This window comes from Lontra canadensis, unplaced genomic scaffold (assembly GCF_010015895.1).
Source record: "Lontra canadensis isolate GAN:19392208 unplaced genomic scaffold, GSC_riverotter_1.0 scaffold20, whole genome shotgun sequence".
Lineage (NCBI taxonomy): Eukaryota > Metazoa > Chordata > Mammalia > Carnivora > Mustelidae > Lontra > Lontra canadensis.
The window spans coordinates 18,722,791-18,750,405 of NW_022631014.1; the positions used below are offsets into that span (position 1 = coordinate 18,722,791).

General features: G+C 38.9%; 1 protein-coding gene across 3 annotated transcripts in view; it reads right to left on the bottom strand.

Annotated features, from left to right (window-relative positions):
• Positions 1-5,806: 5,806 nt before the first annotated feature.
• Positions 5,807-27,615, bottom strand: part of OXSR1 (oxidative stress responsive kinase 1) — a 99,425-nt gene continuing 77,616 nt past the window's right edge. For all 3 annotated transcript variants that reach the window (XM_032861188.1, XM_032861190.1, XM_032861189.1), the window contains 8 exons: positions 25,258-25,380; positions 20,081-20,116; positions 16,884-17,030; positions 15,340-15,404; positions 11,345-11,397; positions 9,808-9,876; positions 8,893-8,957; positions 5,807-8,484 (listed from right to left, as the gene is read on the bottom strand). In XM_032861188.1, coding sequence (XP_032717079.1) covers positions 8,410-8,484; positions 8,893-8,957; positions 9,808-9,876; positions 11,345-11,397; positions 15,340-15,404; positions 16,884-17,030; positions 20,081-20,116; positions 25,258-25,380 — 633 coding nt within the window. In that variant the 3' untranslated portion in view covers positions 5,807-8,409. The remainder of the gene's footprint in view (positions 8,485-8,892; positions 8,958-9,807; positions 9,877-11,344; positions 11,398-15,339; positions 15,405-16,883; positions 17,031-20,080; positions 20,117-25,257; positions 25,381-27,615) is intronic.

Consider the following 27,615-nt stretch of genomic DNA (forward strand, 5'->3'; position numbering starts at 1 on the left):
AACCAAAAGACAGCCAACAGAATGGGAGAAGATATTTGCAAATGACATATCAGATAAAGGGCTAGTATCCAAAATCTATAAAAAACTTATCAAACTCAACACCCAAAGAACAAATAATCCAATCAAGAAATGGACAGAAGACATGAACAGACATTTCTGCAAAGAAGAAATCCAAATGGCCAACAGACACATGAAAAAGTGCTCAACATCACTTGATTCAGGGAAATACAAACCAAAACCACAGTTAGATACTATCTCATACCAGTCACAATGGCTAAAGTTAACAAGTCAGGAAAACAATAGATGTAGGGAAGGATGCAGAGAAAGGGAAAACCTCATACGCTATCGGTGGGAATGCAAGCTGGTGCAGCCACTCTGGAAAACAGTATGGAGTTTCCTCAAAAAGTTGAAAATAGAGCTACCCTAAGACCCAGCAATTGCACTACAAGTTATTTACCCCAAAGATACAAATGTAGTGATCCAAAGGGGCACCTGTACCCCAATGTTTATAGCAGCAATGTCCACAATAGCCAACTATGGAAAGAGTCTACTGGCTCTATTGGACAGATGAATGGATAAAGAAGATGTGGCATATATATATGTGTGTGTATACACATACACACACACACACACACACACACACACACACATGGAATATTACGCAGCCATCAAAAACGAAATCTAACCATTTGCAATGACCTGGATGAACTAGAGGGTATTATGCTAAGTGAAGTAAGTCAATCAGAGAGAGACAGTTATCATATGATCTCACTGATATGTAGAATTTAAGAAACATGGCAGAGGATCATAGGGTAAGAGAGGAAAAAAATAAAACAAGATGAAACCAGAGAGGGAGATAAACCATGAGTGACTCTTAATCACAAGAAACAAACTGAGGGTTGCTGGAGGTGAAAGGGGTGGTGGGATGGGGTAACTGGGTGATGGACATTGGGGAGGGTATGTGTTGTAATGAGCAAGGGGTATTTATTATATAAGACTGATGAATCACAGAGCCATACCCCTGAACCAAATAATACATTATGTTAATTAACTGAATTCAAATTTTAAAAATGTTATATAAGGGGCGCCTGGGTGGCTCAGTGGGTTAATGCCTCTGCTTTTGGCTCAGGTCATGATTCCAGGGTCCTGGGATCGAGCACCGCATCAGGCTCTCTGCTCAGCAGGGAGCCTGCTTTCCTTCCTCTCTCTCTGCCTGCCTCTCTGCCTACTTGTGATCTCTGTCAAATATATAAATAAAATCTTTTAAAAAAAGTTATAAAAAAATCTACAAAAATCCTATAGCTAACATCGTACTTAATGAGAAAACAGCTTTTCCACTAAAATCATGACCAAGAAAAGAATATCCTCTCTTATCACTGCTTTTTAACATCCTATTATATATCCTAGCTAATACAATACAGGAAAAGAAAATGAGGGGCACCCGGGTGGTTCAGTGGGTTGACTCTAACTCTTGATTTTGCTTAGGTCATGATCTCAGGGTCTTGAGATTGAGCCTTCCATTGGGCTCTATGCTTGAGATCCTCACACTCTTCCCCTCACCCCACTTGCACATGCATGCTCTAATGAATAAATAAATCTTAACAACAACAACAACAAAAGGAAATGAATGTATAGATAGATTTGGAAGAATGAAAATGGTCTTTGTTTACAGATGACATAATAATCCACCAAATACTAGTATCTATTAGAAAACCTGAAAGAATTGACAAAAATACTCCTGGAACTAAGTGTTTATAGTAAGTTTGCAGGATATAAGGTTAAGATACAAAAGCTAATCACTTCCTATATACCAACAACAGACAAGTGGAATTTGAAATAAAAAATATACCATTTAGATTAGCACCCCCAAAATGAAATAGACTCTAACAAATATGTAAAAGATCTACATGAGGAAAACTAGAAAATTCTGATAAAGAAAATCCATGAATTGAAAACGTAGAGATTTCAATGTGTATGGAGAGTTATGTCAGTTTTTCCCAACTTGATCTGTTGACTAAAACAATTCCAATCAAAATTCCACTAAGTTTTTGTGAAAATTGAGAAACTGATTCTAGAGCTTATATGGAGAAGCAAAAGACAAGAGCCAACACAATACTGATGGAGAACAAAGTCAAAGGACAATACTTGACTTCAAGATTTATATAAAGTTATCATAATCAAATGAGTATAGTATTGGCAAAAGAATAAACATATCAATGGCACAGAAAACAGAGACAAATCATAGATTCAACTGATCTTGACCAAAGAGCAAAGGCAATACAATGGAGGAAAAACAGTCTTTTCAACAAATGGTGGTGGACACCCGTAGGCAACTGAACACCCATAGGCCAAAAAATAACTCTAGATACAGATTTTATACTCTTCAAGAAAATTAATTCAAAGTGGATCATAGATCTCTAAGAAAATTCAAAACCGTACAACTCTTAGAAGACAACACAAGCAAGTATCTAGATGACCTTGTGTATGGTAATGATTTTTTAAGCTATAGAGCCAAAAATATGATCCATTTAAGAAATGACAGATAAGCTGGACTTGATTAGGATTAAAACCTCCTGCTCTGCCAAAAAAAAAAAAAAAAAAAAGACAAGACACAGACTGGAGAAAATATTTGCAGATATAAAAAGACAGACCTTGGAGATAATGAGGGTTGGATTCAAGGTCACTGCAGTAAAGCCAACATTGCAATAAAGGCAGTCACATGACTTTCCTGGTTTCCTACTGCATATAAGAATTATGTTTACACTATGTGGTAGTATAGTAAGTGTGTGATAGCATAATGTCTAAAATAACAATATACATGCCTTAATTGAAAAAAAACTTTATTGACAAAGAGATACAAAGTGAGCAAATGCTGTTGGAAAAATGTCACCGGGAGACATGCCCAATGCAGGGTTGCCACACACCTTCAACTTCTAAAAAATGTAGTTATCTGCAGAGTACAATAAAGCAAAATGCAGTAAAATGAGGTATGCTTGCATCTGATTAAGGACTTTTATACAAAATATACAAAGAATTCTTAAAACTCAACAATAAGAAAACAATCTTATTAAAAATGAGCAAAAGACTTTAATGGGCACCTCACTTAAGAATACAGAAAGTAAATAAACATATGAAAAGATGTTCCACATCACCTCACTAAAGAATTGCAAATTAAAACAAGATATCACTACAGGCCTATCAGAAGTGCCAGTCTTTAACATTGACACCATCAAATGGTGGCAAGGATGTAGAGCAACAGAAGCTCTCTCATTCATTGGTGGGAATGCAAAATAGTATACAGCCATTGTGAAAGACAACTGACGGTTTCTTATGAAACTATTCCTTTACCATACAATCCACAATTGAGCTCCTGGGTAATCACCAAAAGGAGTTAAAAAATTCATATCCACACATAACCTCCATACAGATGTTTACAGCAGCTTTGTTCATAATTTGTCAAGGCTTGGAAGCAACTGTGGTACATCCAGGCATAGAATATTATTCAGCACTAAAAAGGAGCTATTAACCTCCCCCCAACACACACAAAATGGAGACCTGTAAGTGCATATTACTAAGCAGAAGAGGCCATTCTGAAAAGGCTACATACTGTAGGATTCTAAATACATGATATTGCGGAAAAGGCGAAAAACTATGGAGACACTAAAAAGATGAGTGGTTGCCAGGGACTAGAGGGAAGGGAGAGATGGATAGGTGCAATACAAAGAATTTTAGGGTAGTGAATCTATTTTATACAATGATGGCTATGTGTCACTATACAGTTGTCTAGATCTATAGTATATACAACAGCCAAGAGTGTACATGAATGTCAACTATCGTCTTTGGGTGATAATGACGTCAATGTGTGTTCATCAGTTGTAACAAGTGTACCACTCTGGCACAGGTTGTTGACAGTGGGGCAAGCTGTGACTAGATGGGGTCAAGATATGTGACTAGGTATGGGAACTCTGTACTTTCTGTTCAATTTCACTAAGAAACTAAACTACTCTAAAAGATGAAGCCTATTTTTTTTTTAAAGGGCAGAAAGTGTGGTGTAGATGAACTGATCTGAAGGAGAAATGCATAAACTGTTGCACTGAGAATTGCTACTATGAGGAGGTAGAGCCAAGGAAGCAGGCCTCTTGAGAATGCCTGAACTTGTTCGAGAACGGCCAACAGAAAGGCTCCATTTATTCTTGCCCTGCCACCTCTCCCCATATGCACCACAGTCACTTTCGACTAACTAGCACCTTCTCTGTCCCAACAATAGTCAGAGTCCACTTTTTAAAGAAGATTTTATTTATTTTAGAGTGAGGGAGAGTGAGTGGGGGGGGAGGGTGGCGCCAAGAGGGAGAGAATCTCTAGCAGACCCTTCCCTGAGGATGGAACCTGACGGGGCTCAACAAGGGGGCTCCATCTCACAACCCAGAGATCATGAACTGAGCCAGAATCAAGAGCAGGACACTTAAGCAACTGAGCCATCCAGGCAGTTCAGAGTTCACTTTCACAATCTGTTTTTTGTTGTTGTTTTTTTTTTTAATTTTAGTCTTTCAATTAAGGGACAAAAAGCCTGTAATCTGTACAATATGGAGCTCAGTAAACTGTGAGTGGCCCTTATCATCTGGGAAATTAGAGAATATGTTCAAGTTCTAGGTTTCTGGTCGTAAGACAACTTCCTTCTTGCATAATCATCTTTCATATTTAAAGGATAGATGACATTCCTGAGAAACCAAATGAAATGGAATTTCGTATTGAGCATAAACTAGGAAACTACCAAGTCAATATTCCTTTTTTTTTTAAAAGATTTTATTTTTTTATTTGACAGGCAGAGATACAAGTGGGCAGAGAGGCAAGCAGAGAGAGAGAAGGGGAAGCACACTCCCTGCTGAGCAGAGAGCCCAATGTGGGGCTCGATCTCAGGACCCTGAGACCATGACCTGAGCTTAATCCACTGAGCTACCCAGGCCCCCCAAGTCAATATTTCTTTCAAGTTCTATGATGACAATCCTTTCCAGGATTAGATTTTTTTTTTTTCACTTTGAACTGCTAAGTATATTTCACACAAAAGGAACATCAAACTTTTAATTAATCAATTTTATCTAAGCCAACTGAAATTCTGTGCTATTATTTACAATCTGCTCTGAGAAGAAAAAGTGAGTCATAATTTAAACTCACTTAATTAAGGTGAACGAGATCATTAGCCATCCAGGTGCCTCAGAGTCCACTTTTACAACCTGATTATCTTGAGAGCAAAATCACTCAGATACAATCCTGTCAGTGCCTGAGCTCTGAATTACAAGAATCCACAAGCAGTCCTGTCCCAGAAGGACCCTTCTGTGGAGAAAGTATTATGATCAAGATTACTTACATGGGAGGTGGAAGAATACAGAGGAGCCTAGACTCTCACATGTAATCCCACCATTTCAATAGCAAAGTCAAATAGCGACAAGCTCAGCCCTGCTCTCAATTTTCCAAAATGGACTCACAAAGCCTTGAATGTGGCCTCTTTCCCCTATCCAACTGCATAAGCAGAATCAAACAGAAACAACAGTACAAGGAGTTTTGTGCCCCATGCTATGAAATTTCCCTGGCCATATCTTCTCTCTCCCTTTTGAGATTTCAGTTTCCCCATTTGTACAATGATTTTCAGCTGTCCTAGATCATTTGTAGGTCAATACACACATTTTTTTAGCTTATGTGCACTTTTTCCTCCATTTGTGTGAAAAATTAAGTTAGTAGTGACTCCCTGACCCACTCCTCACGCTCCCCACCAGCAAGCACTGAAGTAAAGAATCCTTACACCGCCACAGACAATTTACTCTTTATTGATTAAAAATGAAGGAAACATGCAGCAAAATACAAAGTCAAAAAAAGGGAGAAGGGAAGGTCAAATATTTTACATCTTCCATAATCTAGCATACGTCATAAGGAGGAACCTCCATTTATTGATACACCATTATTCTATCCTCAGATTATTAAATAGTATCAGCTGGCTCTAGGATTTGGTTCAAAACTTAAGCAAAAAACCCAAACAAATCCATTAGTCATTTCGAATAAGACCATACATTTCACAAACAGCATTGGCACATGTTACCTTGTGCTAAATTAGTCCCTACCCCCAGGGACCAAGGGATCCTAGAGACCTAGAGACAGAGGTGTACCCTGGACCACTGCTCCTTGAAAGGTGCAAGGTCACTCACTAGGTCGCGTGTCGTGCAACCTGGGAAGTTTCTTTTCATGTATTCTCTCAGCATCGCTGTGAAAGTCAGCAAAGGGACTCCACCATATATCATGCAGAAGAAATAACACTGTCCTGGGTCTTGGTGTCTGGCTCCTAATTCCCAGCAGGGCAAAAAATGAACTGAAAAGAAAGAGAAAGCCCTAGCCCACTTCTATTGGCATGCTTGTCCCACTGCAGTTTAAAAGTCATAGCTGGCTGGGGAAACTGAACACAGCAATGGGCTGCTGCTTACCTCCTGCCTGGGCTCCAGACTACTTCCAAACAGAATGCTAGAACAGAGTGAGGCCACCACCCTCTGGATTTATCATTAAGTAGATGATGATGGCTTGATTGAGACAAAAATACAGACTCAAAGGTAAGCCACTAGCCTTGTGCCAAAGGGACACTATCTCCTTTTCATATGTTATTCCCATCCCTCTAAAAAAAAAAAAAAAAAGAAAAAAAAAAGAAAAGAAAAAGAAAAGCTAAGTATTTTTCCAGCAAACTGATCAATCTTTTCCCTCTCTAGGCTTGGCAGGCCTCCCACTTTTTACCGATCCTGCTGGGACCCTGGACTTTGGTGTCCGATCCTCTCATCTACTTTCCTCCCAACGGCCACTCCAAACCCATCCCATCCTTCTCCCCAACATCTACTCCTTCCCCAGTATGCCTCTGCACCCAGGGCAGGGAAAGGAAGCCCATAACTAAAACAACAAGCTCAGAACCAAACAAGAGCTGCAACAACTCAGTTGTGGGGAAAGCTTCCAGAGATATTCCAAGAGACAACTAGGTGAAGCAATCTTGTTATTCACAGACCAACGGTACTGGAAAGGGCTTGCATGATTCTGTAAGAGGCAGCTCTCCCCTTTCCATGGTGCCAAAGCCCATCTTCATGTGTCGTTTTAAGGCCAGATTGAGTGTCCCTTTCTTAGACAAAAACTGTTAGGGCTCTTGCAGTTAGACAGAGGTTGACTGTAAAACAGTAGGAAAGAAAATCGGCCCTACCGATTACTCACATATTGCATTATGAGTGCTCGTTTTTAAACCTAAAGAATAATTTATATTATTTCTATAGAAAATCAAATGAACACTGTCTACTCATAAATCCTAAAAGTCTCGGCACATGTGGTTTCACTTTCCATCCTGGGTCAGGTTCAGCGCACAGAAGTGTGGAGCCCCTCCAAAGGGTCAGTGCAGGAGAGGGCCGGAAGGCAGGCCTCACTGGCCTGGTGAGTCTCCTTTATTGCTGTAGAAAGCTCAGCCTTGCATTTCCTTATGACGTGGAGGCCAGGCAAATTTTCATGGGAGGATTGAGGAGCAGTTTTTCTTCAACTGAACTTTTTAAGATTTGAAAATAAATACTTCCACAATGATATGAGTTATGATTCTTCCTGTTCAAAACCACTGCTGGGGAAATTCACTTTTACAAGCCATTACTTGATGTTTTCGCTAAAACAGTCCAAAGTTCCACTTTTTAGGATCTGATGGCTGAAGTTCGACTACAGTCAGATGTTTTGCACCAGCTGAAGTTAAGGCTAGCAACCCTTTCTGGAGGGAGTGATGAAGAGGGGTGCCTGAGAGCAGCTTCAGCAAAACGCTTAGAAACATGAACAAAACAATAACACAGTTTAGGCTGCCTCTTTCTGAGGCTGTGCTTTTTCCTAACAAAGGTTGCTAGAATTCACATCAGATTAAAAAAAAAAATTACTAAATTAAATTCTCTGGGCTCCAGATAAACAATCAACTTTTAATTGCTACTTCAGTGGTGAAGATATATCCCAAGTTGCCCACATCCTGTCAGGTGTGGGAGAACAGGCAGGATGAGGAAGCCCAATATAGCTGCTACTTTCCACCCAGCGCCATCATTGGAGTAAGGCAAGATGAGCTGCCAGATCTCCCTCCTGAGCCTTGAGGCACAGTCCCCTTCTCAGCTGGAGAAAGACAGGGGACATGCGCAGTAAGTTTACTAACGGAACTCTTTAAAGGGATGCTGGCCACTGGTGATCCAACTTTTCTTTCCCTGTGGGAAAAGGGGGGAATGATGGCAGGAAGAACATAAAGAAAGACCTCTAAAGCTCCTAGCCGGGAGGTTTGTTGCTGGGTTCTTTGGCAGTAGTGGGTTTAGGCCAACAGAAGCAACAGAGATACGCATGTGTGGAATCTCCTTAGGCCGCCTCTTTCAGGGCTGTGGTTTAGCTGATGCTGAGCTGGGCAAATCCTATTAGTTTACCATCATCAGGAATATCCGAGCCTTCGACACCAGATGCCTAAGAACCAAACAAAATGAGAAGCTGTGGTTATTTGTAAACAAAATTGCACGTAGCAATTAAAACTGATATAAGGACTGTGGGGAGGAAGACAGCAGGGTACAGGTCCCTGGGATACGAGGATGAAGATGAAGGTGTCTCTTCCAGAAAAGGTGGGGTCTGGGTACAAAGCTGGAGTCAGATTGGAAACACTCTCTCTTAAGAGTCAAGGGCCTGGGGTAGGAGGTTTCCTGGAGGGAGAACAGAGGGAGGCCACTCAAAAGGAGACACTGGCCTAAGGCCTTAGGGAGGCTAAATGAACACAATCCACCATATTTTAATATTCTCAGAGCTCAGGGAATATAGAAGCTGGTCTACAGAAGCTGCTGCTATGTAAGGACAGTTTAATAAAGAGGAAGAAATGAGTACCAGTTTGAAAGTGACAGATCGATTTGACTGAGGTTCTTCCACAATTTTCTGCAAATTCGCTGCCACTGTAATCATACAAACAGAAAGTAATAAGAAGCTAAGTAAATCCATTTCCTACCATATTTTAAAAACTTAAACGATAGCTCAGAATCTTCTATGTTCAACCAAAATGGAAGTGGAACGATAACTCACTCCCCAAACAAAAATTATCTTTTAAACTCAACTCTAAGCAGCACAAATAAATCTCGAATCATGATCAAAGTAACTTTCTTTAAGATGCTGTGTTAACTGGGGCAAGACACACAGGTCAAAGAGGAAGGATTTGCCTACTCACAGGCCAGAAAGCTCTACTCTGGGAGCTGTTGAACTCTGGCCTGCAGCCTATTTCTAGTCTGGCTGTGGGATAAGAATGGTTTAAAGACAGTGAATGGCCCACAAGCCTAAACTATTTACTAACTGGTCCTTTACAGAAAAACTTTGCTAACTGGCCCTTAGACAATGGTCTTTTCCTTCAGTAACATATACACATGGGCCGATTGTACCTTTTCTTACTTTCTGCTTATTCTAGAAATAAGCCTCTAATGAGTTTTGCTTACTTCTTTCCTGCTCTGTTAAGGGCAGAGTTTCACCCTCCAAAATGAACTCAATATGGTTAAGTATACTTTAACTTGTGATTACATCATCAATTGTACTAGAGTCTCCCAGCTTTCACCTACTGTCACTGGAAGTCAGAAAGTGAACTCTGAAATGAGATTTTCTTTTTTGTGAGGAACTATTACCAATACCTGTATTTCAGCAATGCCAAGACCATTCCAAGACCCGTGAGATCCGCTCAATGGAATCAAAGCCTGTTTTCTAGGTCCTAAATACAAAGACAGAGACACCAGGGCGCAGGGCAGAGCACAAAGTAGTTACCTATTACTAAATCCCTTCCATCGACAAGGCCAGCAGAAATGAGTTCCTGAGATACACCCTCCGCTGTATCTGCAAGGAAAAAAAAGAAGGTGCTCCATTTCTTGTGCATGCACGTTACTGCGAACTCCTAGAGCAGATGTTGGCATTGGCAGGCCCAAGCTAGCTGCTAAATTCACAGAACCAAAGAGGCGGGGTGGGGGGGGTGTCTTCCACACAAAGGTTTCTCCTACCCCTGGAATGACCTCAAGTGGGAGATTCTCTTAGGTCTAGCTAGAGCACAGAATCTCTAACAACCAGATGGCCAGTATCAACTCACTGTAAAGATAACTTGCAACTGACAGTGATGCTACAAAGGAAAAGTCCCATTCTGAGGGCAGCCCTGGTCCCAAGCCCCACCAGCTCTGAGATGTGATGATGTGTGTGCAACATCTTCAGGGCTAGTATAATGGAATGATTTCTTTTCAAGCACATCTTGAAAGAACAAATTGTAATCTCTTCTCTTCAGAGATCACATCCCAAGTTTTTTGTTAGCATCATTTTCTTTTTTATTCTGGTGGGCTTTTCTTCATATCTAGTGATTTTACATCATATAATCTGATCAATGGTTGTAAAAGAAACGAAAAGACAGGGACTCAGCAACCCTAACTGATCTCCTCTCCAACTGAGTTAGTGCTGCTGCTTCCTGAGGGCTGAACACTGAGCCCGAAAGAACAGGAGGACCTCTGGGGAGTGGGTGGGCACATATTTGTGCTGATGACCAGCGACTTGAATTAGTTCCTTGAAATGGGACTCTTCCTGGTTTTAAACAGTGAAATGGATACACCTCTGCAACCTGGCTTCCATCCTCCTTCATACTTAATTGCTGATGATACTGAGACAGCATGAAGAATGAGCACTGCACACAGGATGAATGTGCTGGCTGCTGGCCACCTCCCCAGTCTGACCGCTTGAGTAACAAAGGCAAGAAAGAAACAAGTCTCATCCCAGGAAGAAGTTCATGGCCAGAAACTATGCCTGACAGGACTCCACTTCAGCCTGGGAAGAGAGGAGGCTAGAAGCCTTGTTTCTTCTTTACTGTCATGGAGAAGTACAATCATGTTCAATACTGAGAGCGAGAACTCGGCACCCTGACAAGTGTGGATATGAATTCCAGAGGCACCTCTTCCGGCTGTGTGAAGGACAAGTTACCTCCCCTCACTCTAAGCCTTGTTTCATCATCTACGCAAGGGGGACAATAATCTTCCTTAGGGGAATTCTGAGAATTTAACGGTAGAAAGCTTAGCACAATGCCTGGCCTACTATGGTAGGCCGTGAATTAGAGCTACACTCATTACTGTTTGTATCATACTAGGTTTTACAAGTGAGGTTAGTAGTAAATAGAGTTTTTATTTTATTCAAATGCCACCCAAACCCTTTAAACCAGGAACATTTTCATCATCTTTTAAAAGTAAAATATATCTAAAGGACAAAAACATCACAACACATTTCATTAAATAAATTAGATTTTATTTTGTTTTCAATGTTTTTGATGGCTTACCTCTCCCAGGAGTAAACTCGAATCGAATATCATTTAGTTCTTTTTTTGAATTCCTACAAAAGAAAAGGGAATGCGTAAAATAAATTTCTGGATTTATGCATACTGACTCTGCCAACATATAACAGGAAAGCTGTGCCTCAAGAAAAATCATTCTATTTCCACTGATCCTACGACCTATCCTAATGAGCTCACACTGCAGGGCTCAGAGCAAACTACTCAGAGTGACCATCTAACTGTCCTACAATCCTTTTAATTTATGTCCTCCAGTAGTCAATATGAAAACCTCATGCTAACACTACACTTATTGTGAGGAACACTGAGTAATGCACAGAACTGCTGAATCATTATATTATACACCCGAACTAATATAGCACTATACTTTAAATGGGGAAAAAAAACTACCTAAGCACAAAGTAAGAAAAAAACAAAAACAAAAAGCCCTGAGGCTTTTGAGGAGATTCTTTTTATTTTTTTCTTAAAGATTTTATTTATTTATTTGACAGACAGAGATTACAAGTAGGCAGAGAGGCAGGGAGAGAGAGAGAGGGGGAAGCAGGCTCCCCGCTGAGCAGAGAGCCGATGCGGGGCTTGATCCCAGGACCCTGAGATCATGACCTGAGCCAAAGGCACTGAGCCACCCAGGCACCCCTTGAGGAGATTCTTAGATGCCTACTTCCATCCTTAGTCCCACTGAGATATCGTATAAACTAAGAGGAAAATGTATGTGCACAGGAAAGTATAATTAAAATGATACAGGATGAAAAGATTAGTATCCAAAATAATACAAAGGACTTACACAACTCAACACCAAAAAACCCCAAAGAATCAAATTTAAAAATGGGCAGAAGACATAAACAGACATTATTCCAAAGAAGACATCCAGATGGCCAACAGACACATGAAAAAATGCTAAATATCACTAATCATCAGGGAAATGTAAGTCAAAATCACAATGAGATATCACCTTCCTCTTGTCAGAATGGTTAGAATCAACAACACAAGAAACAACATGTGTTGGGTAAGGATGTGGAGAAATAGAACTCTTGTGCACTGTTGGTGGGAATGAAAACTGGTGTAGCCTCCATGGAAAACAGCGTGGAAATTCCTCAAAAAGTTAAAAATAGATTAACCACATGATCCAATAATTACACTACTGGTATTTACCCACGGAACAGAAACACACTGATTGAAAGGAATACATGCACCCCGATGTTTACTGTTGCACTATTTACAATAGCCAAGATACGGAAGCAACCCAAGTGTCCATCGATTGATGAATGGATAAGATATGTGTATATACAATGGAATATTACTCAGCCATAAAAAAAGAATGAACTCTTGCCATCTGCAACAACATGAATAGAGCTACAGAGTATAATGTTAAGCAAACTCAGCTAGTCAGAGATGGACAAAAACCGTATGATTTCACTCCTATGTGGAATTTAAGAAACAAAACAAATGAACAAAGGAAAAAAGAGACAAACCAAAAAACAGACTCTTAACTATACAAACTGATGGTTCCCTGAGGGGAGGTGGGAAGGTGGACAGAGAAATAGGAGATGGTGATTAGAGTACACTTATCTTGAAGAGCACTGAGTACTATATACAGAATTATTGAATCACTATATTATATACCTGAAACTAACACCAAATGTTACCGGAATTAAATTATTTTAATACTGGAATTAAAAAAAATGTTTTTAAATATGTGGCAGCGTTAAAAAAAAAATAGAGGATACCCTTTTCCTCCTCACTCCCACCCCAGGCTCCCCTAGAAGAGTGCCTTGCCCACTACAGGTGCTCAGTCTTGGCAGCCTCACAAAATGAAATACATGATGCTCCCCCAAATTCCACAGGAGTTCGGACAATGAGGGGGAAGGAAAAGATGAGGAAAGGAGTTGGGCCCATACTGGCAGCAGAGTTAATACATGGCTCCAGAGGTTTAAATGTGTGCCTGATGAGGGACAGTTACTGTAATCACTCAGCAAACCATATACTGAGATTAACCAGGCTCCCTGGAGGTTCTGGTTAAAGGTGGGCATTTAGAATACTATACGGAAAGGCAGACATGCTTGATCACTAAGGACCCAAATCCACTTTATCTAAACAATGCAGAGGGCTAGGTCTACCTGATGGATACTTGAAAATATTCCTGAAGTTGTGTTTAGAATGTAGTTACCCATCTCTAACACAATCTATCCCCAAATGATTTTCCCCTTCATACTGCCTTCTCTTTGTACCTGTATACAGATTTATACTTCTGCATGTATACTACCCGAAGTGTCTTTAACCTGTGCTAAGTACATAATACAAATCAGCTTCCAACCTAGATCTGACTAACAAGTGAGGCATTTTATTCACTCTTTACTTGGTATCCTGCCACAATAACCAACAGTGTGATATACAGTCTTCTTGATACATAATTGGTCAATCCATTCTTTCTGAAAGCTGAATAAAAAGATTGAACATTCAGCATCATTTTAATGATTTAGCTGGCATGCTAAGCACAAATCCTTCAGAGACAGCAAGATACTAAACCGGACTAAATATGTATACCATCTCTTCTAGTGGTTTCACCTCAGAGTCTTCATCAGTGAGAGAGAGAACATAGTTTCTTCTTCCATAAACAAGTCTGGAACACAGCCCTCTAAAAAACCACTCTTTCAAAAAGCTAGTTGTATCACTTAAAAGTAAGTATCTTCTCTAACTTCCTGAAGCACAGGGCAAATATAATTTTTATACTAGTAGCTGCTACAGGATTTAAAAAAAAAAGTTTTTAAAAGAGACAAGTGGTATTCTTTTTGCACAATCAGAATTGGACAAGATTATCAAGACACTTTAATGAGTCCAAAACTATCTGTGATGAGACTATGTATATTGACTAGGCTTTTGTAAAGGAAAGGTAACCCAATCTGCTTTCTTCACACTGATGGCACAGTTTCATTGCTCCGGGTGGTAGAATCAAAACATTCTCAAAAAAGATCTCCCTGCTTCTATCTCTGATTACAGTCATACTGAGAAGAAGATTAGGAATTCGTATGTGGGAAGAGGAATGAGTCCATGGTAATTCAAGGAAACCCTTTTAAAAAATGTTAGTAGTTACGAAGGTCTGAGTTGTCTCAGGGGATACTTTTAATTTCACAAACAGAACGAGACCCAGTTAGAACAATACAACAGCCACTGCTAGTCTAACAAGAAAGCTCTGCAATCCTAACCCAACTACCTCCAAGAGGAGAGGGTCAGAATGAACAGACTGCCACCTATGGCACTTCTGTGAGCAATCTGTCAGAGCCTGGCTATAAGCCCCACCAAGAACCACTGATTCAGAACACCTGCTGTAAAACAAAAACACCAAATATATTCTCAGAGGGTTTTCCTTTCATTTTTTAAGAACAAGGCTTTAATATGATCTATCACAATCAGAAAGCACTCCACTCTTGGGTCAGTTGATTGCAGAGTCCATGATATATGGTCAAAATTACAAGCCTAATCTTCAGATAAGCCAACCAGTGCTATTCCCCTAAAAACAATACCTCAGTTACAGACCATACTCAATTACAGAACCTAAACTAGCTGTACTGAAAAAACGACTAGTGGAAAAACAGCTAAGAGAATGTGTTAACATCCAGGTCCTTACAATGTTGCTATTACTTTTTTTTTTTTTTTTTTAAGATTTTATTTATTTATTTATTTGGGAGGAGCAGAAGAAGAGAGAATGTTAGGCAGTGAGTGTGGAGCCCGATATAGGGCTTGACCTCACAACCCTGAGACGAAACCAAGAATCGGACGCTCAACTGACTACACCACCCAGGGGCCCTGTAGCTCTTAGTTCTGAGGGAAACAATACCCCTGCGATGCCCAGCACTTGATACTGCGGGGCACACAATCTTATCCAGTTACTCTCAGGCACGGACTATTAGAAAAAAAGAGTCCCTTTCAAAGAGAAAATAGCACATTTAGAGTGTGCAGAAAACAAACAGAAGATGTTTACTTACCTTAATCTGAGTACTAGGCTGATTGGGATCTTGGTTTCTTGTGAGCCTGCTCCTGAAGGCAGAGCCTAAAACACATTGAAAGGTATGAAGTCAGTGTCTGGACTACTAAGCATGAAGGTGACTAATGGTCATCAACAGAGGAAATGTCCACATGGCAGCAATTTCCTTCACTCTCGGTGAGGCCAGACCCAGACCAGTGGCTGGGACACTCCCTGCTGTGGCAGGACATGCACTCTGAGGCAGCAACAAGAGCTGAATGTCAACCTGAGGCAAGCACAATTAAAAAGAGAATTCTCAAAACCAAATGAAATTCCATACACAGCCACATTTATATTTTGTTTACTCAGATCCCTCTTTCCCTCCACAAGGGTGAAAGACACTAAAACTGGGGTTCTTTCCTTTAAATCTGCCAGTGTATCATGTAGCAATATACAAGGTAGGATCTAAATTATCTGCCCCTTAGGAATCCACCCAGCCTGAGATTCTAGATCTTTTAATGGGTAAATTAATCCTCTCTGCATTGTAAGCTATCCCCTGTGTGCTATTTAAGTAGTTTATAAAGTAAATCCAATCTTTCCATCAGTTTTCCTAAGACAACTGTATCTTTTTAGATATGAAGGAAAGAAATGGAAAGCTTGGGTCTGATGAAAAGACTACATGAAGCCAGCACCATGACTAAGTGGAAGCTCTCAGAGCAGTGGCCTGCAAAGGCAGATCACCACCGCAACGCAAATGGAAAATTTCAGAGAACTTCCATCTTTACTTCTTTCTCTTTCTTTCTTTCCTTTCCCTTCCCTTCCTTTACTTTCCTTCCTTCCTTCCTTCCTCTTCCCCACCCCCCAAGATTTATTGATTTATTTATTTGACAGACAGAGATCACAAGTAGGCAGAGAGGCACGCAGAGAGAGAGGAGGAAGCAGGCTCCCCGCTGAGCAGGGAGCCCGATGCGGGGCTCGATCCTCGATCCCAGGACCCTGGGATCATGACCTGAGCTGAAGGCAGAGGCTTTAACCCACTGAGCCACCCAGGTGCCCCCATCTTTACGTTTTTCAATCTAAAATGTTAGAACAAAAAAAATGAAGGTTCTAATATTTAATAAATAAACAGACTCTGGAAACCTCACATCATGTGTTATGCACAGTATTTGAAGTTTCCTGAGGGAAGACAAGGAGCAATTCACAGACAAGGAGGCCACTGCCCTCCTTCCCTTGACTGCTTTCAGTGTATGAGGAGTTAATGATGTCTGTGCGTGACTGATGATGGGCCTTCACAGATTATATTACATAACTATAATAAAACCAACTCCCCAAATTCCTGATATTTGGAATGTTTCCATTGTTAACTTATTTCACTGCTTAAAAGCCTGTATGATCCTTGAAAAGTTCTCTTAGCTGCATACACTGAAAACTGTGAAAACAGAATTTCTAACTTGTTTTAAAAACTACCACAACATCAACCTTATTACATAAGGCGCTGCTCCACATCAATTTCTGCTTTCTTCCTCTACCCAGAAGACCGGCCACTGAAGTGCACTCCTGCTTTACCTGAGCTGTTTTTGCTGGCTCTGCCGGGGGTGGGGGAGAGACTTGAGTTGGTTGTGCAGGCATGTGCCCAGCTGGGTGAGGTAGATGAGCAGTAATCTGTTCTGGAACTTGGAGTAAAGTACCCGCGGGATCAGTTGTTGGAAACAGCTGTAACAGAAACATACACACAGTGCTGCTTAGTTGAATGGAAAAGGAGGCAGGTCTACTGATGGGCAAGCAGAGCCTCCCAGGGTGACATTTTCAAAGTAGTTTTTGTGTAGTTTACTGCCACGTCCCTACCTCTCTTGAATACATCTATTTCAAATGGAAGTCAAATATTTCTACTAGGCTTTATTGTTTTTAACAACTTTTTTGAGGTGTAATTCATATCCCACTAAATTCGCCCACTTTAAGTATACAACTGGATGATTTCTAGATGATGTTCTAGCAAACATCACTACAATCTAGGTTTAGAACATTTCCATCAACTCAGAAAGTTCTCTTGTGCCCATTTACATTTAATTCCTGCTCCCACACCCAGCCCTAGGTGACCACTGACCTACTTTTGGTCCCCATCAGTTTGCCTTTCCCGGATCCTTCATATAAATAAAATGCATGCACTCTGTTGTCTGCCTTATTTCACTTAGCACAATGTTCTGAGGTTTAGCCATATTATACCCCATAGTTTGCTTTTATTCCTTCAGAATAAAATTTCATTGCATCCTATTTATTTTTAACTACATCTATTCTATTTCCTTTGCCCAATAAAATAGTACCTCTAAGACACAGATTTAAGTAGTAAATCTTCTACAGGAGCTACATTTTTCTAGGTCTGAAAACCTTCCACTACTTAAAAAGAAAGACAAGTAATCAGTGATTCATTAACGAATCTGAAATGCTTTTCAAAACAGATATAAAGCTTTATAACCAACACAGACATTATATATATACATATAGATATATAATTTTGCATGTTTGAAATATTTTATAAATTTTAATTATGTAATGTGGGGACAAAAGACTAATGTTTAGTTGAAAATAAAATTAAACTATTCAAAATTATAAGTTGGTGAAAAAAATACTAAAGTTGGCTGCAATTTAGAATTGAAAGAGAAAAAACTGAAAGGGCAACAAAATAGGTCTAGTAGCTGATATTATATAAGCAAAGTTAAGACACAAAGTAGTATAATTTTGTGATCCTTTAGCTTCATAGAGAGGAAATTAAAAGTAACTCTGGTTCTGGATTTTGACAGAAAAACAGAACATTAAGATTACTTTTGAAAATGTTAACATTAAGTATTAGCATTATTTCAAAAAGAGCCTTCAAATTGCACACATGTGTTTACCTATAATAAGAACAGAAATGTTAGACAAAATCAAGAAATGAACTGATATGGAGAAACTGGAACCTTGTGCACTGCAGTGGGAGTGGAGAATAGTGCAGCCACTATGGAAAATGGTAAGGTGATTCCTCAAAAAAAATTAAAAATAGAATGATCCCCTTCTGGATACAGACCTCCACGAATTGAAAGCAGGAACTAAGACAAATATTTATTATGTAGCCATGTTCACAGTGGAATTATTCACAATAGTCCAGAGGTGAAAGCAACCCAGTGTCCGTCCAGTCAAAAGAGAAACAAATGTGGTAGATATATCCAATGGAATATTATTCAGCCTCAAAAAGGGAGGAAAGAAGGAAATTCTGACACCTATTACATGGGTGAACCTAGAGGGCATTATGCTGGGTAAGATGAGCTGGTCACAAAGGACAAATGCTCTGTGAGTCCACTTACATGAGGTATATAGAAAGCAGTAGAATTCAGACATAGTAGAGTGGTGGCTGCCAGGGGTAGGGGGTAGGAAACATGGGATGATTGTTCTTCTGGAGATGGACAGTGGATAGCTGCGCAACAGTGTGAATGTACTAAACGCTACTGAACTATATACCCTTAAACACGGTGAAGATGTTAACTTTTACGTTACGTGTACTTCACCAGGGATTTCAAACCCAATGACAAAATAAGGAGTGCAGGAGTATGAGTATGAGCACCTGAGAGTGCACGTGGGGGTGCTACTGAGGCAAAGGAAAAGGATAAGATCATAGAACAACTCCGGATCAACTATAAAATACCCTCTCCATCAACAGTGGAGAAACTAAGAATTAGTCAAGATAAAGTAAGAGTAAAAAATAATCTTAAATTCTCAGAAGATTACAAGAAGAAAAGTTATCTCTTGCACACACTTCATCTCGATCTCAGGCCAGCAGAGGCTAAATTTGGTACCATCCTCATTCGGGGATACAGGCTGTGGTGGCAGGAGCCAGAGAACCCAGGGAACAACAGAAGGGCTCTTCTTCCTGCTGGCATCTCCCTGCCCAAAGCCACTGCTATGAGCATGAGTAACTTCAAGGGGTAGGGAGATGCAATTCCACCATGTAGCAAGAAGAGCCAGAAATCCTAGTGAACTGCAGTTCTGCTATAAGTTGTCAGATACCAGCCTATAAATATGCTACAGTACAGTATTTTAGTCTTAAACAATACTATGTGCACAAATCCTGTACTTAACGGTGTGCAAAAATCGTATGCCATCCACACAAATCAAGTAGAAAAATAGGTACTTTTAAGCAACAGGGCAAAATCAAACTGATTTACGGGGGCAAGACGTGTATCATTAAACCAAATACTGAGCTTGCAATGCAGGCTGCCAGAAGGAAGAATGTATCACAGAATGTCTCTCCAGAAATAACTGTTATCTTCAAGAAATGAGCCTAAGGCAGGCCAGCCTAATAGGACTCTTTTTAGTAGGATTCCTATCACCAAAAGGCAAGAACTAAAGACAACAGAATCTACATGACAAAAGACAATGGGAGGGGGGACCAGACAAAAAGAAAAAGTAGCATATGACAAATCCCTGGACAGATGAATGCAATAAGACGACTTTCCACATCAAGCTACCCAAGCCAGAAAAGTAATTCATAAAATCAGGCAAGCAAGAAAGGAACAACTTTCTGAGCCTTTAGGTCAACTTTTAAATGAGTGCAACAGCACCAACTTACTGGAGAAGTCCTTTTAAACTCAGAATCAATACCTCCGGTGAAATCTGATTGTTATAAATTCTCATTCTCACTTAGGCCCATATAAAAAGATGTGCTTAACATTAAAACCAAACCAAAACAAAATGACTGGTTTTTTAATGATTCAAAAACCACAACTACTTACCTCAGAATTTGATAATGGTTCTTTCACTCGGGGAGACTAAAAGAAATACAAAAAAGGCTTATTAACTCAAAACTTAGGTTACTTGTAGTCAGTTCCAAACTGCACAGAATGTTGAAACGCAAATAAACTCCATTTCATTCTGATCCATAAGTTAAGTCACTCATAACTCTAGTGAGTTTTCTGGAAAAAGAAAATATCATGATACTATTGTATTCTTTGTCCAGGTAGCCTTTAATACATCAATGTCTTATAGTATTTTAAAAGTTCACAACTTGAGGTTTTTTTGTTTTGTTGTTTTTTAAAATTTGACACACAGAGAGAGATCACAATTAGGCAGAGAGCCAGGCAGAGAAAGAGGGGGAAGTAGGCTGCCTGCGGAGCAGAGAGCCCGATGCGTGGCTTCATCCCAGGACCCTCAGAACATGACCTGAGCTGAAGGCAGAGGCTTAACCCACTGAGCCACCCAGGCGCCCCACAACTTGAGATTTATAACCAAACATAATGGGACTGAGTTCTCAGGCAATAGGAGGTCACATTCTTCAAAGTACAATTCTTTCTACTAATCATGAACATACTATTTTTTAAATTTAAATTCAATTAGAAACAAAAAATACATAATTTTTTCAGATGCAGAGTTCAATCATTCATCAGTTGTGTTTAACACCCATTGTTATCATGAACATATTATATATATAATATCCCAGACCAAATGTAAGCCTTCAAGCTAATTATCCAACACATCTTCAAAGCAGAGTAGTTCAGGTTATGGGCTTTAATGAAGAAAACTCTTGAGTCAAAACTGAAAAACCAGTTGTAATCTGTCATATGAACATCTAAGCTAAAATTTATTTAGTAAATCATAACATCAGTGATTCTGGATACACGCAATTGGAGAATACAAAAACAAAACAAAACAAAACAAAACACCCTTACCCTATATCTAAACAAATACCAATTTATGATCAATGCTACCAAGCATCAATTTAGACTACCTAAAAGGTCAGATTATTCAGCTTAGGTTTTTGTGAATTTTCATCCCCACTTTATTAAGGAGAATCAAGGTTCAGGTGATAACTAACATATCACAGCAACTATACTGGCCAAACCAAACCTTTAAAAAAAAAACTTAGTATTTGGAAATAATTTCAAACTTACAGAAAAGTTGTTAGAATGAGAACCATTAACCTTTCTTCCTTATCTGCTTTCCTATTTAAGATGTTCACTTTCTCTCTTTTTAAATAGATATACAATATATATTTAACCGGTCATGTTGTTCCTGTACCATTTGAGAGTAAGTTGCATATGTCCTAGCTGCTTACCACTGAACAGTCACTGTGTATTTCATAAGACAGGGATATCCTCTTATGTAAATTCACACTACTAAAGTTATCAACTTCAGCAAATTTCACAATAATGTCAATTTTAATCAATTTTAATCACCTTTTAGTCAAGGCTTTTCCAAGTTCTCCAGTATGTAGTAATTATATTCCCCTTCCAACTAATGGCAATTTTGAAGAGACACTTCAAGACCCTGTAAATATCCTGCTCATCAAAAATTTCCCCTATATTTAGCAACTGCTGATGATCCTTGTCTGACCTAATCTTTATTGACTGCTTTATCATGGCTATAAAATGATGATATTCCCCTCCAATACTCTTCCACATTTACCAGTCAGCACTGGCAATTTACTATAATGAAGAATTAGCAACTCCCCCGCCCCCACTTATTTATCCATCTATTCATTATTGGCATGGACTCATGGATTCCAATTTTTAAAATGATTTACAATTAATTTATTACCACACTTAATGATTTTGATAGTTAAATTCTAATTTGGTAAGTGGGAGCTAATTCAACCTGGTGTACCTGGTATCAAATTATGACTTTCTTTTTTAATAAAAAAACCTTTCTTTTTCACAAAAGAAGATATTCCAGATTCATCTTGTATTTTCCCCATGTAAGCCTCAGAATCTTCCATTTCTCCAAGGAGCCTTCATTTTTTTAGTAGAGAATGACATTAAAGACCAAGATCTGGGCATAAAGTGAGCTCACTGTTACTGCTTTCCTGACTCTCTGCGTACCTGATGATCTTTGATTAGAGGCCAGATGCTGTGAATATTACTTTGTTGCAAGCTGATAATTTTGTATTGCTATAAATCTTCTCAAGCTTTGTTCTGAAATACAGTAAAGTTACTTGGAAATAGCTTAAGCCTTTTGGATCTTGCTTTTATGAGTTGTTAGTTGGATCTGCAGCAGGGCTCAGTATAGGGCTCCCCAATACTTAGACAATACTTAGACACGACCTTTCTGAGAACTCTACCCAATGCCTTGTGAATTACAGGCTTCTCCACTCTGACTGGTGGGAAGAGGCACTGTTCTTGGCTCTCTGTGAGCACTGGGCACTGTCACCCAGTCTCAGGTGGTTTTCTCACATGTATTTCTTAAAGAGTATTCTGCTGTACACTCAAAAAGGAAGCTCTGTAGATTTCTAAACTTCTCTCTCTGTATAGCTCTCTCCTCCCTGGTACTCTACCTTATCCATTTCATCTGCCTTAGTCTCCCTGGACCCTTAGCCTATTTCCTCAACTCAGCAAGCTGAGTTGAGGAAGCTATAATGAAGGGAATAATCAATCAAACAAAACTGCTTCACAACTGACATAAGTGTTAGAATGAGCAGAAAAGGACACTAACATAGCTATTTTAACTATACTATAGTTACTATATCTCACATTATCTTCAAAAAGTAAGACATGAAGGTATAAAAATGAACAGACACAAAATCAAACTTAAAATATTTAATGTCTGTGATATAAAACAGATTGAATGGGATTAGCAGCATTAGGCACCGCAGAAGAAAAGATGAATGAACTTGAAAGCCAGCAATAGAAACTGTGCAAAATGGGACTGAGTAAAAAGAGAATTTTTAAAAAATGAAAAGAAAATCAGTGAGCTGGCAATTTTAAAGCAGCTTAATATACAAGTTACTGGAGTCTCCAAAGTGCATGAAGGGCAGAAGAAAGTATCTGAAAATATAATGGCTAAAAAATTTCCAAACTTATAGAAACCAATAAACCCACAGATGCAAGCTCAATAAACTCCAAGCACAAGAAACATGTAAATAAACCAACCAAACAACCAAACCAGGCATCAAACTGCTCAACTCTATTCAAAAAGAAAAAAATCTTAAAAGCAGCCAGAGTACAGATACATACAACTTATAAAAGAACAAGGCAAGGATACCAGCGGATTTCTCAAAAAAAACAATATAAACAAGAATATGGTGAAACAACGTCTTTAAAGTACTGAAAGAAAGAGCTTATCAATCTAAAAGTTTATATTTAGCAAACGTATCTTTTCAAAACAAAAGTGAAACAGAGACATTTTCAGACAAAAACCTGAAAGAAATCAACACCAGCAGATCCACATCACAAAAAATGTTAAGGAAAGTTCTTCAGAATAAAGAAAATGATATAAACATGGAAATTTGGATCTACACAAGAGTCTATAATGAACATGTGCGGAATTTTGTCAAAGTTTTCTCAGAACATATGAAAATAAGAGTATGATTTGTCTTCTCGGTAGGCCTATTAGATTTTGTCAAAGTTTTTTCATCTATCTTTAGGCCTATTAATATGGTAAGATTTCCTAATATTGAACCATCCTTGCAGACTACCCCACTTGATAATAGTGTGCATTTTCAATGTAATTCAATTCAAACAAGACTTTCCTTTTACAAAAGAATTCATGTCCTCAAAAATAGTTACAGATTATGAGAAATACAGAAAATTACTCATTTTGAGAACAAGTTCTATAATTTTCGAAGCTATTTACATACCAGTGTATTAGGTTATATTAAAAAGCTGCTATAAGTATTTCAGAACTACAAAATTTTATTTTCGTTTATTTTTAAAGATTATTTATTTATTTGAGTGACAGAGAGATAGCAAGAAAAAGCACAAATGGGAAGGAGAGGGAGAAGCAGGCTTTCTGTGAGCTGGGAGCCCAATGCAGGGCTCGATCCCAGGCCCCTGGGATTATGACCTGAGCCGAAGGCAGAAGCTTAATGGACTGAGCCATCTAGGCGCCCCCCAAACTACAAAATTTTAAATAAATTTCTCTTGCAGATGGCTAGGGGATAATAATCAGACATTATAATTTATCTTCCCAAATAAAATCTGTTGGTCAGAGGAAAAATTCCTATGAAAATCTCTTTCAAAGTAAGCTAAAACTTCAAGATTCATGTACCTCTGGCTTCCTTCGATCACTTCAATGTAACAGTATAAAACAATATTGATTTAAGGAGGAATCATATAAAAAGTAAGGAGAAAAGAAACCTGTCCCACATTTTAATAAACTCATAATCTATATAAACAAATGTTTATACACACACACACACACACACACAAAGACCTTTCCAAGGTTAGAATGTAATAAATTTTTGCCAATTCTCATTGGCAAGGTCTCTACGAAGTAAAGCTTTACTTCTAGCTCTGCAAAAAGACTTCATCTGACAAGATCAACAAATATTCAGTGCTGATCAGCAAAGTCATGAGTGCTAAGGCAGAGGAGATCTTACAGGCAGGAAGAGATATACCATCTAACCACCACTAATACCCAGAAAGGTTTTAGGCAGTCAAGGCTGTGATGAACCTCAAACCTCAAAAAATATTTCCCATACATATTTCTATTCCTGGGAATGAGTCCTAACAATCAACTTGAGGCATTAACTTTAGGAAAGAGTGATGGGAAAAAAAACAAAATAAGAGCTTTGTCTTCACTGCTTCAAGCAAACACATACACAGACACACACAACCATCCAGGATATAGCAACGAAAGAAAGGTATACTATTCAGTGATCGCTTCTTCCGCAATGTTTAATCAGTCATCAGTCCTATCCAGTGTACTCTCATCTCAGACACAGTTTACATCTCTAGATTTTGGCCATTTTTATATACTGTAAATATCATATTCAAACAGATGTGTCAGTCCACTCTTCCATGTAGGATTAAATGGGCTCCTACGGTTAATAACTTCCTCAAAGAAATTCTGTCATTAACACTTGTATTTTCTATGTTTTAGATGGTTAAGCTGAACAGAACCAGAGAATATCATATCTCAGAGGCTTCAAACAAAAAGATAGAGCTCTATCTTAAGCATAGAGTTTAACAAGACTTACCCTGAGTTGTGAAATTGCTGCTTTCCCTTCCTCACTTTCTTCATCAAATTCGTCATCACTCCACTCCCAGCCGCCATCTTCTGTCTTATGAAGGCGGCCACTGGAACCTGGTACTCTCCGAACCTGCACATGAGGAAGAGAGATGTGGATTATGGTAGTGTTTGATATTTACTATATATACTGTATGTGTCTTGCACCCCTCCCTTGCTCTCTGTGCTCCACTACCTACCTGTCTTTACTCCAACCACTGACTTTCCCTATACATCTATACTCTTGGGCCCAAGCACCATCCAAATCCTTCCTATGTGAAGTCACAGACAAAATCTTATTAATGGTTTCATGTTGAGAGATTTGAAAAATTTTTCTTCAGCCCCCAAAATAAATACACCCAAGACAGAGAAGATTCTGGTTTTTTCAAAATTTTAAATTTAAAAATCACAATTAAAGCTGCAGTTCCAAGAGCACTGTTATCTGTGCAAGTTTTGTTAAGAAAAACAGCAATCTTCTTTTATCCTCTTACTCACAGGGAAACACTTTCAACTCATTCTAGCATATTCTTTTTAAATTCATATTCCTCTAAGTAATGTGTTATTATTACCCCTTGATTCTTTGGTTTTAAGAATTACCTACTGGACTTCCCACTACGAAAGATGAGAATTTAACCCTATTATCAACCCCCATAACTCTTTTCTCAAGATACAGTGAAATTTTGGTTAAATCAAAATTCAGTGTTTCCACCACATGATTTCATTAATGAGACAGTTAAGCCTTATTGTATATTACAATTACTTTTCTCTCTCCTGTAACCTTTTTATTTCCCTTGGAATTAATAATATTTGCTTATTTTCATGTACTTATCATATTTAGCCCCAAACTGTCTCCCAGTTGTGTAACTCTCCTCTCACCAAATTCATATACATTAGGTACTTCTCAGAATCACCTTCTAGAGGAAGATGTTACCCCAGCCTCCTGATCTGCTCCACCCTAGACTGGTTTCTCAGATCTCTATCACCTGCCACATGACTTCCTCTTTCTCAGTTTAAGTACTTCCTCCATTATTAGCATGGCACACTAATTAAAAGCCATGCATTTCTCAACTTTGATTCCATCCCCAGAACGTAGTTTACCTGGTTTTAAAAAAAAAAAAAAAAAAAAAAAGTCTGGGTTAGTAGAAATCATTTTCTTTCATAACGCTATATGTAACTGCTTCGCTATGACCTGGCTTATAGGGGAGCAACTGACGTCATTATGATATCCAACACCGTCCATGATCTTTCCCCCTTCTCTGGAAACTAGAGAATCCTCTTTTTGCCTCTAGTATTCCAGCAATGTGTCTTAGAGCTGGTCTATTTCCATTCATTCTGCTACATACTTGTGCTTTTTTAATCTGGAAATTTGTGACTATCCATTTGGAAATTTCTCTTGAATTATTTTTTCAGTGATTCTCTTTCTTCTATTTTCCTCCATTCTGCTTTTCTGGAACTTATTTACTCAAAATTGAACCTTCTCAAATGATCCTCTAACGCTCTTGTCTTTTTTCTTCTGTTATTTATCTCTTGGCGTTTGGGGCTCTATTTTCTGGGAAATTTTCTTAGCTTTACCATACAACCATATTAACTATTTTCAATTCTTCTATAATGTTTTCCACTTCTAAGAGCTTTTTGTTCATGGTGGTGTCAGTGTCCAGATGCTCCTTTTCAAAGTACCAGCTCTGTTAAGATAAAATTCATATACCATATAATTGACCCATTTAAGGTTCAGTTATTTTTAGGATATTCCAAGTTGTGTAACCATCTCCATAATTAAATCTGGATCACTTTCTTCACTCCTCCACATGGCAAAAACAAAACCCCAGACTCATTAGTAGTTACTGCCCATTTTCCGTATAATCCCAGTCCTGGGTATCCTTGAATCTACTTTCTGTCTCTACACATTTGCTTATTCTGGACATTTCACATAAACAGAATCATATAATATGTGGTCTTTTGTAAGTAGCTCCCATGATTAGCATAATGTTTTAAAGGTTTATCCATGCTATGACATGCGTCAGTACTTCATTTCTTTTTATTGCTTAATAATATTCTATCATATATTAGTACTTCATTTTTTTAAAAGATTTTATTTATTTATTTGACAGACAAAAGATCACAAGTAGGCAGAGAGGCAGGCAGAGAGAGAGGAGGAAGCAGGTTCCCTGCTGAGCAGAGAGCCAGATGCAGGGCTCGATCCCAGGACCCTGGAATCCTGACCTGAGCCGAAGGCAGAGGCTTTAACCCACTGAGCCACCCAGGTGCCCCCAGTACTTCATTTTTAATTGCTGAATAATATTCTATATTATGGACACATGACATTTTATAT